The 19,121-nt window shown below is 32.8% G+C and overlaps 1 protein-coding gene across 1 annotated transcript in view; it reads right to left on the bottom strand.

Moving 5' to 3' along the window:
• Nucleotides 1–6,280: 6,280 nt before the first annotated feature.
• Nucleotides 6,281–19,121, bottom strand: part of LOC149080685 (uncharacterized) — a 195,542-nt gene continuing 182,701 nt past the window's right edge. Inside the window, exon 19 of the mRNA XM_089239898.1 lies at nucleotides 6,281–7,837. Within this exon, the coding sequence (XP_089096024.1) occupies nucleotides 7,397–7,837 (441 nt within the window). The 3' untranslated portion in view covers nucleotides 6,281–7,396. The remainder of the gene's footprint in view (nucleotides 7,838–19,121) is intronic.

The raw sequence follows: 19,121 nt of genomic DNA, 5'->3' as shown, positions 1-19,121 counted from the left end.
ATAAATACGAAAGGGATTTTTCCAAATAAAATAGGGATTTTCACACATAAAAGTTAAATCATAGGGAATAAAATCCATATTGAAAAACTGAAGTCAAATTAAAATAGGAATTTTACACACATGGAAGTTGAACCCTTGGGAATAAAATCCCTACGCAAAAAACAAGTGAAATTGGAGGCCAAAACTTCAAAATGGTGATCTAAAAAAATAAATGTGTTCAATCAGAAATGCTGTGAACAAACATTCTGTGCGAATGACCCCAAAATCATCGGAAGATGAAGGGGAAAAAGCGTCTATTTTTGAAGAACACTGACTTTTTGTGACACTTGTTTGATGTTTTTTTTCCCATTTCACATGAGTGATGATGGCAGTCTTTCCATGACCGATGTTTATGTCTGTAACACAACTTGTACAAAAAGGAAAAATCTGTCCTTTTCTGGAACGTTTGATGAAAGGAAATTTATCAGAATAAGTATCTTTAAAATTGATTAAATATGTTTTTGCTCATCAGTATTCATGTTTTGTTATATCGCATGTACCTAACTTCAACAAAAGAAATTTTGACCATATGCGCGTCACTATAATCCAGGACTATTGGCTGCTAAAATATTTCCCTGCACGATAAGACAAACAAATTTCTTGTTACCATCAGAGGGTTTGTAAAACTTCCTTAAAAAAGGAATTTCCCCATTTACGAAGTGTGACGTCATTTCGAAAGGGGGGAAAAAAACAGAGGCAAAAGACTTCATGCACCACAAGAAATTCCTTATTGATTGTTTTCATAAGTGGGGATTTTTTTTAAAATGAAGTAGAGAACTTTTAGGGACAATTAGGGATTTTTTGTGATTTTCATAAAAATTCAGGAGATTTAAGAACTTTTTGGGAGGTCGAGGGATGAAGCTAAAATTCGGAAGATTCCTGGAATATTCGGGAGACTTGGCAGCTATGACATAATGTGAAGTATGATTTTCTTCTGATTTTACATTTTGGAAAAAAACCTCATCTCTTTCAATAACAATAATATCTTCTGATTAAATTAAGAGCAAATGATTCCAAGGCTTATCGTCTGATTGCCCCCTCTATTCCTATAAATCCTTGCAAAATGATTTCCTGGTAGAACAATTTTCTTTTCCCTTCCTGATGGTTCACAACTCTGATCTACTGCCATTTAACATACTTCCACACCTGAATATGGGAGGTATGTCAGATTTGTGTTTGTGTATCCAGTGTTTGGCATGTTTTGTGTGCCTGAAGTATGTGCCTCATCTAGACCTGATGGAAGGATTGCAAAATCCCTATAGGTCGCAAAGTGTGTTAATTTTTCTCTTTTTTGTGTATTTTGTATTTATGTCTGATTGTGTGCGTATTTGAAATTTAAAAAAAAAGTATGTGATGCCATCCATCTTCCAAATTGCTAAAATGCATGGATTTGAGTATACATATTTGTGTTGTGGGTCTGTGTGATGATCATGGCAACAGAGATTTTTTTCAAAGGGATAGCCAATGCACAGTTAAACCTATGAAAATTGTGTTTAGCCAATTACCACTAAGCAATCGCGGGTTCCAAAGGTGAAATCCAAGTAGGGCATGGGGAAACGTGCCCCCTCCAAGATGATAAAAAATTAACAATATTTTTAAATATTTTTGTAGGACATTATAATATTTAAAAACAACAAAACATTCTTGTACCATTTGTTAATTTGAAATTCTTGTTGAGTATTAGTGACAAAAATTTCTATGGAAGATATCCTTGTGTCTCTCGAAAGACTGATTCCGCATACACAGCCCTGATTTTCCTGATGCAAAATGGTGATGACTGCATAGCGGCTAGATAAGAAAACTGTGGATATTCAAGATAAGAGTTTTTACAGATTTGGTTCCCTCCCAATGATCTCAGAAATTTGTTTACAATTTGAATGAGTGTTCCAATCCTTTAAGATATTTCAAAAAAGGCGCATTTGCAATCTTGCAGAAAAAAAGTGAATTTACGCAGTATATGACGCTGTCTTTTAATGCTGGTAGATAGCCGCGAAAGTATCGTTACTTCTAATATGTAACCTGCACAGGGAAAAAATTCTGAAATTGGAAAGTTCGGTTTTCAACCCCTCATTTAGGAATGCAAACTAGATTTCTCAACAACCCGTGAGTTACATCAATACAATACATTACAGTAAAATGCTTCACTTGTACTTTAAAGTAAAAGTTCAGAAGATTTTTTCTTTGCACTTTTTCTTCTTGAAAATAAGAAAAAACCATCCTGGGGGATGAGTGGACCAATTTTTATATGCGTTTTTCTGTAATTCTGGGTATTTGAAACGCTATAACACGTCAGTGAAATCTCTGCCTATAGAAAGTCTTGGTTTGAAGCCAATTTAGTAGAACTTGTTTGGGGTATTTTGACCTGTAAAGTAGAAATAGTATGCAGTACAAAAACAAATAATCATCAAACAAGCTCCAAAGATGATTCCACAAGTTATTTATGGCTCATTTCAATGACATCCCAAATGATAATTATTACAGAAAAAAGAAAAAGACTTTCTTGGTTAATATAATTTTTTTGCACAGCATTTTCCAGAGTTCTCATACTTTTCTCAAGAATCTGACCAATATAATAATTTCAACAATTTTTTCCTGAACAGTGCAGCACCCATAAAAATTACTTATCCAGAAAAATTTAGCTCAGCTTGTAATTATCACTCTAAAATTTTCATATACAGCTAACACTTGTTATAACGACCCTTCAATTATAACAACCATTACGCCAGGTCTTGAATTTTTTCATATTTCCAGTGTTATTTTTTTATCCAATATAATGACCGGTAAATATAATTCAATCAATTACAATGACAAAACTCAGCTTGGTCCCACCAGTTTTTTGTAAATAGACAAAATTTGTTATTGAAAGTGTTTGACCTTGACCTATGATGCTTCAAGATGAAAAGATAAAGCTTCACCACTATGGGAAAACCCACCCTGTGGTTAAATAGAGCCATTGCTGAAAACAGGATGAACCATAGCAAGGCGCATGAGTTGACTGGATGTTTCTTCCCCCTCCCCTTTTGTTTACCATTCTGTACATTTTTGCACATGGTGGCTCACTCCCACTTCCCATGTGGTTGATTTTTTGCAATATTACATAATTTCTTATTGGGAAAATATACAGACAAGTGAAGTTATCTATTAATTCTGAAATTATTAATTCAACATGGCTGTCTTAAATAAACAAAGGGCTATATCTTTAGATCTCAAATTGAATGTTTTGGCAGAAGTTGATGTTGAAAGCTAAATCACTGAATATTGAGAAAAGTTCTTCAAATTGTTCACCATAATTAAAAAGCCATTATTCAATACTGAAAGCAGAAGAGTGAGTTTCTTTCTTTGTGTAGTTGATGGCAGAAAGAGAAATTCCATTGGTTGGAAAAGATAAATTGATTTTTTTTTAAAACTTTCAATATGATGTCTGTTTTCAGTGGAACAAAAGGAATCATTATAGCAAGTGTGGACTGTATTTACATTCACAGGTTTTGGAGATAACAATTTTTTGGTTTTAATCTGTGGTAATTTTTTCACCACCTTAGAGTAATATCTTATCTTGAAATACTTTTTACTTCAAAAAATGTTTGTGTAAAATTTTCCTGTTTCACAGATTCAACAGCCCTGCCTTAGAGTACTGATTTGCGATTGGCTCAAAGCTAAACAAACCTCAATTTGTAATTCAACCAATTACAATGGGCTACAGCAAGTGAAATTAGTAAAGTTGATTAAAAAGATCCTTTCGTCAACTAAAGTGAGTCATTTCACCTCTGAAAATTACTACCAAAGACCAGTTTTTCGAAGGAAAAAACAAAGACACAGCCCAGTAAGTTTTTTTTCAAAACATTTCTCTTGCAGAAATTTAGGATTACTAACTAAATCACCTTTTTACAATAGCTTTTTCAACATGCTCATTCATGGATTTTGGATGAAAGCAACGTCTCTCTACAATCTTTGCACAAACAGATTTTTTTTTAAAATAATGTTAGCAGTGTGTGTGTGTGTAGATATGAAAGAAAATCAAACACTTTTCTCCCTAGAGAAATAAGTTTCTTCCTTTGCTTTTTGATTGTAAGTAATGTGATAAAGAGATTCATTGCCATATCTATGCAGAGCATAGTCAATGTCATGACTGATGACAAAGCCTGTAAATGGACAAGACTGTTTAAGGAAAGTGGGAGAACATGCAAAATGAAATATACTGTGGCTGGTTGTAATAACAGGGAATTTTGTGGGTGTGTTAGACTCCATGAATAACAATTTTCACTGGAATTCCTCAAACAGCTCACACACTAACAAACTTTGCCATCACTCATGACATCCAGACCATACATTTCAGAGATCTGACCGTAAATATCTGCCAGTGCCATATTTCTTATGATTAGCACTCGACCTTCTAATTTTGAGGAAATCTAATGAATTTGACTTTGCTACAACAATACTTGACACAAACACAATGATAAATTTCTCTAGAATGATATTTTCTCACATCTTCTTGGAGAATGTCTATAGTCTCATATTAAATCACTGCCCAGCGATATAATGGTAATCCCCCTATACAATGATATTTTTCAGTGGTCCATTTTATATCGAGATTTCACTGCGTACAAATTCTTGTATTTTTTCATTTATTGAAGATTATGTGGTTTATAAGAAGCTGCAGCTTGAAAAAAAACCATTTTTTTAATTCAATTTTTTTCCCCAGTCATTTTTCTGGATGCGGCTAAAAATCAACAAAAATCATGGTAACTTCAAAAATGGTAGGCTGCTTGTGCTCTTTAGCCACTTAAATATGGCGTGACATATACACACTGCTGGCATTATTCAAAATGGTGGTTCTTTATTTGCAGGAGATACTGTGCATGTGCAAAATGATTAGCATTTTATTAGCTAGCATATCCAAACAAGATACTGCCAAATGGTCTGTATTCAAAACATAGCCCTCACTTGAAACAATCAAAAACTTCTTTCAGAATTTACTTATTCATTGCAAAGCAGAAAACTAAACATGCTTTCACATAATAAGTGAAAAATTGTATATTTTTACAAAAAAAGTAGAAACTCATATTAAACTATATTATTCTTTGAGTATTTTGGCTTATATTCGTATAAACTTATATCATCATATAACACAGTCTATACTCAATATAAACTACGGATACATTTCTAATACAAAAATCACTAACAATTTTCTAATAATTTTTTTTTATTTTATTTTAAAATACATCAATCAGATGCAAGCAAAAAGTTTCTGAAAGTAGTCTTTGAACTGAATGTTTTGACCCTGCAATATATCAAACATATGCAATATGAATGTTGTAATTATAATGGGCTGTCTACAAGATTTTTTGGTAGCAAAATCAACTGAAATTTTGAACGTGTCTGTGGTCCCAATATTTTTACCTTACAGTGGTACACAGACTACATTTTTACTTTTTTAACCCATCTCCATGGAAAAAATATTTCTGCTGTTAATAAAACACAGACAGGAGCAACAAGAGACTATGTTGAGAAAGAGGACAAGATTAATATGAGAAAAAGCATTTCAGAGTTTAGATACAATTGTGACCAGCAAAAGACACCGTAAAATGGGGGCTACCTTGCACCGTTTTTGAGAAGCGCCATTATAATTTTTTTCTTCAGTTTTCATGAATTTTTTAAATTGGTGTAAAGTAACTCACAAGAACGGGTTACTTTGCACCACCTGATATAATGATTGTTATCAAGAAAGGGTCCCAAGGTGGTCTTCAAAAAGTTTTTGAAAAATTGCCACTTTAAAAATCTCCCGTACTTATTATGGGTCACTCAAAAAAAAGTAAATATTAATATTTTTGAACTCCAATAGAGGCCAAGAATGAATTAAAAAATCCAGTAATCCTAGTCTCTTATAGCGACGTCATTCAAACACCACATTAATAATAAGATACAACATAAAGAAAGAAAGAGAGCTAAAGGTTTTTTCTACAACTATCACCAAGTGTGAGGGGCTGTGAGAAGCCAACTGTTGTATTTTTTTTTAATTTTTTGCAGCTTTAATTATTGCACTTCACTGCTAATTTTTGTTTTTATTCATTTCTGGGTTAAATGAATATACTTAATTTTTTTCAGTTTTGAGGATGACACATTCGGACCCTTTCCTTAAGCCAGACCATATTTTGGAGCACAGTTGACCTAATCAAAATTTATTGTGTTTGTATATGCAAACATAAAATACTACAGGGAAACCGACAAGAAATGAACTTTTTTTGTCTAGAATGGAAAAAAAATTATCAAAATTTGCACACAAAAAATTATCAAATGAGTTGCACTTTTGTGCAATTCATTTGATAATTCATCTATTCATCTCATTCAACATGCAAAAAAGACAACTAACATGAATTAAAGTTGGTATTATTTTATCAACGAACAAGAGACACAAACTTGGTAATTAATAAATATTGTGCAAGCTAAATTAAACGTAAAACAAAGTAAAAAAAATAAATACTTTAGCGTTGCTATACACAGCTTTTTAGGTGGTGCAAAGTAGAACTAGTTTTGCTCAGAAAGTAACCATGAAATTACCATCAATCATATAATGATAAATAATCAGTTAATTAGAACTTTATAGGTATGATTTAAATGACAATTAGTTCTCACATATATGAATAAACTTAATTTACTTTTCAATTAAATTTTTGACAGCCAAAACTTTTAGCACAATATTATTCTCAACAAAAATTCTGGGTGAAATCAAGCAGTACAGATATGTTTAGCAAATGATATTCAAAATGTATCAGTAACTAAAATATATAAGTTGACAGGTGATGTCTTCTGTTGGGCAAAATCAAAACTGCTTAGATATTTTCATTAGAATAACCGCAAAGCAGTCCCGGATTACAGTACTTCTATTATTTTGCTGCATTGGTTTTTTTTTTTGCCAATAACTCTCACAGCATTTAAGCATTGAATGCAATACATTTTCTTATCATCATCAGCATTACAAAACAATATATCAGATATATAAAAAAAATCTGTTCACAAGCATAGGTGTACGCAGAATTTTCTCGAGGGGGGGGGGGGGGTCTCAGATTTTTTTCCTTCGGGTGTTTACATTTTTTCCTCCAAAATAACACTATAATCTTGGTTCAAGGGGGGTTAGAACACAAACCCCCCTTTGCATACGCCAATGTTCACAAATAAGGAAATAGAGTTTTCTATTAACACTTAAGATGTACTTGATATCCATTAAAAATAAACTATGCAGGAAGAAAATTCCACATTTACACACATTAATTTACATACTGTTTTACAAAATATGCACACAATATCTGAATACATACATGAGAAATCACACACAGACCCTTATCAGTTAAACAGGCAATGACTAGATAATTTCCCTTGCCATGATGGAAGTATTTGTAGAGCAGACATCAAGACTGTTCTCCTTATGCAAAGAATTTTGTCCTCTACAATCCTTTGGCTGATTAGCTGCTTGTTTTGAAACACCCGCAGATGAATCTACACACCTTCCATTTGAAAATGATCCATGCAGATCATTTGAAGTTGATTTACATGAAATATTCTCAGATACATCAGATTCTGCAAAAGCACACTGGGACACACATGAATCTTTGTGATAACTTGCATCACAATGCTCATAAACATCAGTAATGGGTAAACTATTTACCTCACTGTTCAATGTTTCTGCACTTTCACTCTCAAAAGAGTTTGTTCTGCAAATGTTTGATTCACAATGTTTCTTAGAGAATAATTTCTTATTTGTTTGCAGCTTCACACCAAACCTACTTTGTTTTGGCACAGCACCCTTCAACAAAATAGAAATAAAAAAGTAAATGTGGAAATAAGAAAATACAAATTACTTGAACAGAAAACATATACACAGAGTGATTCAGGAAAGATGGGAAAAACTTATTGGTGTGTGCCAGGGTTGGGGTTTTGGACAGGAAACGCGGGCTAAACTGTCCAAAACTGTCTAAAAGTGTCTGAAACTGTCTAAAACCTCCAAGTTTCAAAATTTTATGTGGAAACCTTTTGGATTTTTTTGTTTTTTTTTCATGATACTAACATATTACAAAAAACACTAGCAGAAAATAAAACTAAATAAAAAATATTTCAAAAAGGTGTCATTTCTTTTTTTTTCCTAAGTAAACTTTCACCAAATTGATGGTTTTAAGTTGAAAATCTGATAGTAAATTAATATCACGTATATAACTGTTTAAATATAAACACTGTTTTCAGTTTTTTAGTTTGTCATAAATGTTATTTCTACTCCACATCTTTTCATGTATGATTATGAAGCAAGTACTGTATTTAGTACAGTGATTGTCCAAAACCCTGCCGAATCTCTCCAAACACTTTTCTTTAAAAAATATATTATATTGAAGGTACCAAATATGCATAGTCACAGTTATAATCATTGCATTATTGTGAAACTCAACATAAATATTATTTTTTATTAGATAGCAATATAATGATGTGAATATATATCAATGGTGTAGTGTTTATTTGATGCAAATTGTTCTGTTTTGACATTTCAAACTTTTTTTTTTAATTTTAAATATAGATCTTTCTATTTTACATTCTCAATTTTTAAAAACTAATTATAAATAAAGGAAAATATATCTGAAGAAAATGAGGCCACTATGTAGCACCTACTCATGACTAACAAAACACAATTTCACAAACACTGATTACGCCTATATGATGATAAAAGACTTCAAGACCCAAAGTTTTTGTTAAATTTAAATTGCTGCGGTTATGAGGCTAGGAGCTAATATTTTACCGAATAAATTCAAGCTATATTTACAATTCTATCATTCAATACTATCAATACAATTGTACAATTCATACAATTACAATTCTATCATTCAATACTATCAATACAATTGTACAATTCATACAATTACAATTCTATCATTCAATACTATCAATACAATTGTACAATTCATACAATTACAATTCTATCATTCAATACGAAAAACACTGGAAGGCGGCTTATCAAAAGACTGTCTTTAACACATTGTTTTTTTTATATTTTCATGTCGCCCAAGTTATGCATCAATTGAAAGAATATTTTCAAATTTTGTTATCTTAGAAATCATTTTGGCACAGATAGGGCAGCTAAATTAGTTATGTGTTATATCGAATGTTAAAAGGTGCAGCTGCGCTTGATTATTAGTGCTCGATTATTACGTAAGTTTAATTTCATTCTGTAGTCATATCTATTGTTTTTTTCTGATTTCCATGCAACAACTTTTTATCCCATTCTTGTATCTTTCAATTGTTCTTGTATCTTCAATTTGTTTTCAATTGTTTTATAACCTGATATCAGTCATATAACCCTTTGCACATACTGTTTTGAATTTCAAAATTTTATATTTAATGTAAATTTAATATTATAATATAATTTATATAATATAAAGTTTATTATTTGATTATAGAAGTTACCTCTTCATCAAATTGCAAATTTTTTCACTTAGTTATAAATATGAGGTTTTGGACAGATTAGGACAGTACGATTTTATATTTTACCATACTATCTAAAATCTTGCCAACTCTGGTAAATATTGTTTATGCCTATTCATGCCTTAAAAATACAGAAGACAACTGAATGCTATTGGGTAGCATCAGAATCACCAAACTTAGAATAGGCCTACGTATCCAACTGCTTTGTAATGCAAACTGTTGTTTCACCTATTTGCACCATAATTTTGAATGATGAATGCTAGTTACTGTCCAAGACCATGAAGAGTAATAAATACAAAATTATTTTTTTTTCAACCAGCAGAAGTTTTTAATGACTACTATACTTATTGAACCCTCAAACTAAGCAAATGAAAAACTAATAAATCAAATGGTCTACATACACCCCGTCCCCAAATAACCTTTAAAGCGATACAATTTCTGCTTTGGCAGAATCATTAATTGTAATCTCCAACATTTGTAATATTTGGCAATATATCAAGAATTCCCTGCTCAATTAAAATCAATTACATAAATTTTGTTGATAGAATTTGGTAAAAAGCAGGACAAACCCGAGCAAGTAGGACATTTTACTGAAAAGTAGGACGAGTGGGAGCCCTGAAAATGGGTGCTTGTTGCACACCTCTAGCCAGTTTAATTTCTGACCTCCCAGCAAAAAATCATGGCTCTTAATTAATATTCTTGTACTGAAATGGGTATTCTACTACCTCTCTAATATTTGGTCTAACTTTTTGAAACACCCTGTATTGTTTTCAAATAAAAAAAAAACATTCAGAAAGTGACAAAAAATTTATAAAATGAAAAATAATTTACACTCTTCATGTTTCCTCTTCGTTTCCAACCCTTTGCATATACTGTTTTGAATTTCAAAATTTTATTATATTTAATGTAATTAATAATATAATATAATTTATATAATATAAAGTTTAATTGATTCTCCTATAGTTTTTTGCATCTTTTCTCAACCACTCTGTATTAGGCCGGGATTACACTATAAAAGTTTGATAAAATCCCTTTTATAAAACTTGAAAATCCAACTAATAAAGCTCATAGGTTACATTCAAGCAAATGCAACCGATAATTTTATTGGTCGAATTTTTCAAATTTCATAAAAGAACTTTTATAGTATAATCCCGGTCTTAAAACATTCCATAAAGCGATAGGGGTGTAACCCATTTTTCTTACCCTGTCTGATCGAGTTTTCATTTTTCACTTTAGCAAATTTTAATTAACATCAAGTATTTTTCTATACAAATACACAGGCCAACAGGCAAAATACCTAGCGAGGTGGGTGAAAAAAAATTCCAATAAAAAATACGGATGTTGAATGTATCTAAAAATAGAGCAATCCAAAATAATGGCCATCATTACAAAAAAAAAAAAAAACACTTAATACCTATGATAACATATAATACACTGCCCGTAAAAAAATATACTTGTCTTATCTATGTATGACTAGCTTCTCAATTCATCCAAATATGAATATCATTATTTTCCCCTTCAAACATATCCACCGTGGTAGATTTCACGACACACAGGGGTAAGCTATTCCATTTATTCACAACCCTATTAGAAAAAAATTGCCTGCCACCGTAACCCAGAGTTATTTCTTACTAATCAATACAAGGGGTGTACCACCTTCTAATTCTTAATAACCAATCATCCATGCGTAAGAATCAGTTCATAAGAATCACGTTAAGAATCGAGCTCCAAATGCAACCACGGTGTGATTGTTAAAAATTATTCTTAAGGTCACGTGACAAGGAAAAGACATCTAAATTCCCTCTAACTCACCAATCACAGCTCTGCAAAATGTTAACAACTACTACTATGCATTTAAAGTTTGTATTTGCCACAACATTTGTTGTGCATTTGCCATTTTGACAAACACTGAAGTGGCGGCCGAAGGAAGAGCGTTAGCGCTACTGTAACATTACCATTAGGCCCCAGGGAAATAGTTCTCAAGTCTGGTCATTTCAATGTTATATTTATATTTTGAGTTGTGGCCAAGTTCTTTGTTATATTATTTTTCTCTTAATATGTAATGAGATGATATGTAAATGAATGTTGAATTCAGTACCGTGGATTTGTCCTTGTGATTGTATCGCGTCATGATGCTGTAACGGTACGAACCCGCAACGAGTGGAGAGGGACCACCTCATTTAAAAAAGTGCTTTAAAATAATTTTGTTAATTATTTCTCACTAAAATATTGTAAGTAAGGTCATTGGTGCCGGTCCAAAGTCGTCGTCGATCCGGAGTCATCGGTAAACATCGCTCCAGAGGCTCTCAACTGACTGTGGTGAAATGACGTCATTCGTACTGCCGCTGCAAAGCAATTCCTCTGATCGGGAAAATCCGGAATGTATGCAAATCAACAATGCGGTCGGTGGTGATTGGCCAATCTTCAGTATAAAAGGCAGTGATAGTGTCATCTCTACTCGTATTCTCACTTCACTCGTATCCAGTCATACTTCGCCACTCATTGGTTAACTCCACCTGGGGAGTTAGGGTGCCATAGCTTGAAATGCCTCTGTAAATCCTCCATGTTCATGAACTCTTACTAGGCCACTTCTCATCGTGTAAGGCCTGCCGAGGTAAAAGAACGGATGAGCTGACTTCAATATCCAGCTACAAGATGGACTTATCCCCGATGAATACAGATGTGGACTGACGACTTGGTGATATCAACTTTTGTTAAAATTTGTAAAATATTTGGAATCGAATCCTTAAACATTCTATCTGAATTAAATTTAAATTGAATTTCTAATTCTCGACTCTAGTTGTGTTCTCGTGATGTTCATTGTTTATGATCCCGGTTGTGACAACTTAAACATCACAATGCATGATGGGATTGTTTCCTATCAAATGTTGTAGACGCGACAAGTGATGGTGGATCCCATCTTCTTTGAAACAGCTATCTAGTCATTAAGGTGTTTCACCCAGTGGGGCGTATCCGGGCGTGCCCGCCGTACGCCCCACTGGTACTGAGTACTTCATAGCGTGCCTCAGCACTACTCGAATCAGTTTGTCTCTTCGACTGCTGGTCACTATGGCTTGATCGGCAGGGGCCGCCTTAGGGCTGTGCGACCGGTACAATTGTACTGGGCGCCAAATGATAAAGAGCACCAAAACGCATTAGATGTACATTACTAAAAAAATCTTTAAGGTACATATTTAAAAAATATAATTCAAATGAGATATGCTAAGAAAGATAATGAAAAAGCTTTGGTGTATGCTAATAAGAACATGATATATATAATTCATATATCAAGATTATATGCCTGAACAGAGGACAATCACTCCCTATCATCCCCTTTCCCTCTTTATATCTACATATACATTCAAGCAACTTTGCAAGGTTGCTTAAGAACTCAATTCACAAATATTCAATGCAATCAATCACTGTATACTGTTAGATATCGACCCCAGAATTTTCCCCCTCCAAAAACTGAAAAAAAAATGTGCGATCTCATATGCAAATCTTGCAAGGATTGAATCATGATGCCATGCGAAGCTCGCCTTTTAAAAGAAGGATGCTTACTTTTTTGTCATTCATTCATGTTATTGTTTGTATGTTCTGCTTAAAGTGCTAAGTCACCTACTACATCATTGCTTGAATATTTAATTGTTTTTCAATTGCACATCATTCATTGCATTCATCTCTATAGTAATGGTTATGGGCCATGTCCTAGAATCAATGCAATGATATTCCAGATGAGACATTTGCGACGGGTGGGGCAGATTTCCAACCATTGAAGTTCAAACGCAATTTCTAAAAATTTGAGAAACTGAAATTTGTGATTTCGAGTGTGCCAGACTTGACTGTTTTCGTTTGCTCACGTACCAATTTTAAGTGGTTCTTCAGACTTAGACCTTCAGCTGCTTGGGCCAGACAATTGGGCAACCTGGAATGATAACAAAGTCATTCTCATGGGCAAAGGATCCTACTTCATCACTGATAAAACAGAATTACCCTTGGATAGGGAAAAAGCACACAGAAAGAAATCCTAGATCACGATCTGCATATAAACGTGCTGTTACTCAATGATATACTATGGAATTCAACTAGAATATCGTAAACTGATCGCTGAAATGACCGACAGAGATATGGCACGGAAAATATTGACTAATGGACGGGAAATATTAACACTAGGAGCCTGTATCCGGAGACAAGATCATATGACTTTTGGACGAATTATACGATATCTGATACGAAACTGTCAATGTTGGATAAAAAATTCAGGAACTACATCAAGGTTTCCAGATAATCAGGTATTTACCTGAAGATTTTCAAGAAATTACTCAAATAATTTACATGTGGGATGATACTGTAAATAATATTGAAAGTGAATTATTGAATGAAGAGAGTCGTCTCAAACAATTGAAACTGGAATCGAGTAAAACTGAAATATAAATAATAATGTATTTGATACATCTTTTATTTGTAAGGATTATAATATAATTGATTTATATGTATATAAATCTCAAAACACTAAAAAAATTTATTCTAAATCTTATAAGATCAAAAGAAATGTCTCTAAAAATAAAATTGGTCCTTGTTTTGATGTTAACAAATGGGTCATGTTATTGCAGATTGTGAAAGCAAGAATAAGGGAAATACTTCTAGAAAGAGAGATAAAAGAGAAAGTAATAAGTAATTTTGTAGTTTCGCAAATCTTGTTAAAACCTATCTTTCTGAAACTCATATTAGTAATCAGAACGCCTATGTCACAGAAGCTAGTAAAAGTCAAGTTTCAGACCCTCAATGTAAATTTTATTGGGTTATAGATACCACAACTACAACATATTTCTGATGTAACTTAGATTTGTTTACCGAATATAAACCTATTGAAAATATAAAAAATGCCGCTTGCAGTGGATGAAACTTGAATGTCCAGTAAAAGGTGTTGGTACTGTAAACTATTTGCAGATATATATGGTCATGAAAATGGTATTTTGCAAAATGTTATGCACAATCATGAATTGAGAAGGAATTTCATATCTGGTTCTGGATTAGTGCAAGCAGATGTGCATTTTATAGGGTCAAAGGATAAGGGAAATCTGGATTTATACTCCTGATTGGAAAAAATTGTTTTGCTAATCGCAAGAATATGGTTTATACTTTTTCAAACCTAAACATTACACCAAGAAGTTAGAAATCTTCACATAATGTTAGAGATGGGATTTAAACCTATCAACAAATTTCAAAGATATTGGGCTTTAGTATGAATGATTCGGTCATGTAAATTATAACTATTTGATTCATACCATTAAATGTAACTGTGTTAAAGGTTTAAAAGATTTAGCTGATTCTAAGAACGAGTGTATTATTTGTAAAATGGCTAACAGAAAATGAATATTCATTCAAAATTCTACCTACCAAACAACTAGAATTGTTACAAATGGATATTTGTGAATCTATGAAAGTTATTTCACAAGGTGAAAATAGGTATTTTCTAACAATAACTGATGACTATTCTAGAAAAGTAGCAAATTACCTTATGAATAAGAAATCTAATATATATTTGATATTTTTACGCAATTTCAGAAATGAGCAGAACAATTTTTGAACACCAAGATCATTAATATTCAAACAGATAATGGTTTAAAATTTTGTAAATTCATAGAGAATCGTGGTATTCACGTTGTGAGAGAACTAATATTTATATGCCTGAGCAGAATAGTGAAAGATTTAATTTAACAACATTAGATACAGTTAAAGCAATGCTGAAATCCAGTGAGTTACGAGATGATCTTAGGCAGAAGCAGTAAAATATTTTGCATATGTTTGGAACAGAATTTGTCAAAAAAAACAAAGCAAAATCCCCTTTGAACTCTAATGTGGTAGAAAACCTTCCGTATCACACCAATGAATTTTTGGATATGCCTTGCATCCGTACGGATACTTAAACAAAATAAATAACTACAGCAGGGTTTTCGAAATGGTGTTCGGTGGAACCTTAGGGTTTTGCGAGATTTTTTGGGGTTTTGCAGAATCAAAAGGGACAGAAACCCCAAAAATCCCGGAACCCTGGTAGCTTCAAAACGTTTTTGTTACTGTTTCACCTGAAGCAATTTTTTTAAGTTTTTGTTGAGAACGTGCACTCTAAAAAAATTCAGAGAATATAATGGGATAATCGGCCCGTAAGAGACAAACAATATTCGTGTTGGCTCCTTTCCATTGTCACACACAAGTCCTTCAGACAACAGTCACAAAGATTTCCTGGGAATTGGTATTCCCGAAACTCTCAAGACCTACATGCAGATTTTATGAGGGTCTTCCCCCAAAGATCTGGAGTTTTAGAATTTTTCCTTGGCATTCTGTGCCCCCATGCCTCTCTTCTCTGGGATCACTAAATGAGCTTCATGGTGTCAGATTCTTATTGATTTTCTGAATAGCAAATCCTAAGTAGCAATCCCAAGAAAGAGAAAAAAAGAGAAGCTTTACTCTGCCTGAGGTTATATTCAGGGTTGGCATTTTTTTGACACATGGTAGTTTTGGATGGTTTAAACTGTCACGTTAAAAACCTCAAATATTGCTTTCCAATATAAAAATTCCCATTGGAAATACACACGTTAATTGCATGTATTGTTTAAAATGACTGTTATACAAAGAATAAATATTTAATATGATTGTAAAATAATTTTTTACTTTCCACAGAATTATTTTGTACAATTATATGCATGGTATTTTTTTCTTATAAAATATACAATTTGAATAGAGCATAGCATAAAAGCTGAAGGAAAAACTATGGAATGATTTGACATTCTCTGATTCAAGATGATTCTTGACCATCCAAAATTTTTTCAACTGCTTATATATGTGCATTGATATAAACCATCTGCTGAAAGAGAAAAATGGTAAAATTTATAATCACCAGCGTGCGCGCACATGCACACACAGCTACATAAAAAAAACCATTTTAATCAATTTTCTAAATAAAAATTTAAGATTTCTTCACTACTTATTTGTAAAGAAAGTTTTGTCAAAGTTATTGTCCTACTTCTAAAAGGTACATTGACAAAATGTTGAAATTGCTGTATATTTCTATTTTGGGATGTTAATTCTTCATTGCTAATCACACGAGACCTGATATTTCATATGCGGTATAAACATTTTATCCCAATTCCATAAAAACCCTGACATGAAACACTGGAATATTTGCTTTAACTACTGGGTTAAATTATTATGTTTAAAATATGCAAAACTATAGTTTAAACTTATTAAATGTGAATTGTTATTCAGATTCAGACATTGTGGTTGAATACAAATACAAGCCCACAACAGGCAAAATGCCCAACGAGATGGCTGAGAAAAAGATGCCCATAACAAATATGTGTCATATTTCTAAAATACAGCAACCCAATCAAAAATGCAATTATAAAAACTATGTATACATGATAAAATATTAAACAATGCCCATAAAAATATTTATGGTTGTCTTATTCTAAGTATGGATAGCTTCTCAGAGACGATAGAGTGTGTATCATAGGTATAATTCTGTTTATTGATCACATTTCTATTTCATGTAGAACATTCAAACAAAAATGTATATCACTATCCACTAAGGAAGCTGAGTTCATAAATACAGCAACCCAATCAAAAATGCAATTATAAAAACTATGTATACATGATAAAATATTAAACAATGCCCATAAAAATATTTATGGTTGTCTTATTCTAAGTATGGATAGCTTCTCAGAGACGATAGAGTGTGTATCATAGGTATAATTCTGTTTATTGATCACATTTCCATTTCATGGAGAACATTCAAACAAAAATGTGTATCACTATCCACTAAGGAAGCAGAGTTCATAACACTGAAGCGGCTAATGAACTGATTTGGATCAAAAATATAATTGAAAATGAAAAATTGAAATCAAGTTTTTGTTTTCTGTGATAATCAAGCTTTCACATTCACCTGTTGAAAATCCCAGAACAAAACATATTGACGTATGTTATTATTTAATAAGAAATCTAATCTATATGATGAAAAATTCAAATTGAAATATGTAGAAAGCAAGAAAAATATTAGTGATATTTTCACAAAACCATTCACCAAAGAACAACTGATAGATTTTTTTCTAGAGTGATATTCCATGCACTTGAATAATTTAAATTGTTATGTTTTGAAAAGTGAAAAAAAAAATATTTTTGTTATGTGAATTACATGTAGTTTTATTTTGTGAAATTTATACATTAAAAATTATACATGGACTTTATTTCGCGTAATTAGAAAAAAAATCAAACTGAAAAAAAAAAAATCCATTTCATATTTTTACAAGTTTGTAAAAGTTTCTGGATGGGGGGGATTTGTTAGATATCAGAGCCCGAGAGGTAAAAAGTATTCCCAGTTATTAAAAAAATAAGTCCTAAAAAAAAGACTCACTTTTTTGTTGCTGTTGATTAATATGTTATTGTTTTTTGTTGCCAATTTTTTTTCGCATTGCTATAACTTTCACAGGTTAACTTTCTTAAATTCAAGTTTCACACGTTATGATTTAAGTGCTAAGTTAAGCACTATATTGTTGCATAAATAATTATTTAATCATTTTTGAATCGCCTGTCATTCATTGCATCAATCTCTGTAGCACATATGCCCTTGTGGTTCGTATATAAGGATGCCTGCAACCCTGGACCCCCACTAATGTTTACATTGTATAAGAGATCCTTCGGCTCCTATGACAAAACAAGCTCAGTGGACGAGCCAGCACACGTTGAAAATGTGTTCCCTGAGCATCCAAAACTACTAAACAAACACACTATTGATCCTTATTAAAGTTTGTCCACCAGTCACGCTGCCTTGCGAAGCACTACGGTGCTTCACAGTAGTGGGCTCAAGACTGAGCATATAGCCAATAGTGACTATATTTGTATTCTGCACTATGTTTGCACCTAGAAGAATGCTATTTTTGTGTTGACTTTCCGGCATTTCCCTTCTATGAAATAATAGTTTTCAGTGCTTTGGTTGCACAACCTAACGCAAATAAACATGGTGAAAACATGAACTCAAATTTTACCCCCACACACATCAAAATTCTCTGTTGATCGTGTGACCACCCGCGGCGGGTGGAAAGGGACCACCCCATTGAAAGTATGTGCTTATTGATTAATATAATTTTAATTATTAATGATTTTTCTCACCATAACATCACAATTATCCATTATCTGTCCGATGTTGTTGATTGTGATGCCATGCTGTCTTCCAGAGATGCCCCATTGCTTCACCTGAATTAGCGTTATGTTGCTAGGTCACACTTCTTAAGTGAAGAAAAGAGATTTGCAAGATATGTAAATCCAGCTTGATCGGCGCTGATTGAATGCCTTCTCCATAGCTGCCGCTATATGATGCAACGATGAGGTCGCCACGGGGCCTACATTTCCTGATCACTTCTGTTCTTTGATGATTATGTAGTCAAATTTCGGCTCTGCCTGGGGAGCCTGTGCATCTGAGCTATGGATTAGTTCCGCTGTCTATTTCGTTCCTGTGTACCGGAAATGCCACTTCTCAACATAAGGATAATCGGATGAAAGGAAAAATTCACTTTGTTTTAAAACTCAGAGAGGACATTTGAAATATGGCGAGACAGTACTTTCCTTAA

This window comes from Pholcus phalangioides, unplaced genomic scaffold, assembly GCF_987345545.1.
Source record: "Pholcus phalangioides strain wild (caught in Gottingen) unplaced genomic scaffold, Ppha-v1.0 ptg000011l_1, whole genome shotgun sequence".
Taxonomy (NCBI): domain Eukaryota; kingdom Metazoa; phylum Arthropoda; class Arachnida; order Araneae; family Pholcidae; genus Pholcus; species Pholcus phalangioides.
The sequence above is the reverse complement of the archived record's forward strand: the minus strand, read 5'-3'. Positions and strand labels throughout refer to the sequence as shown.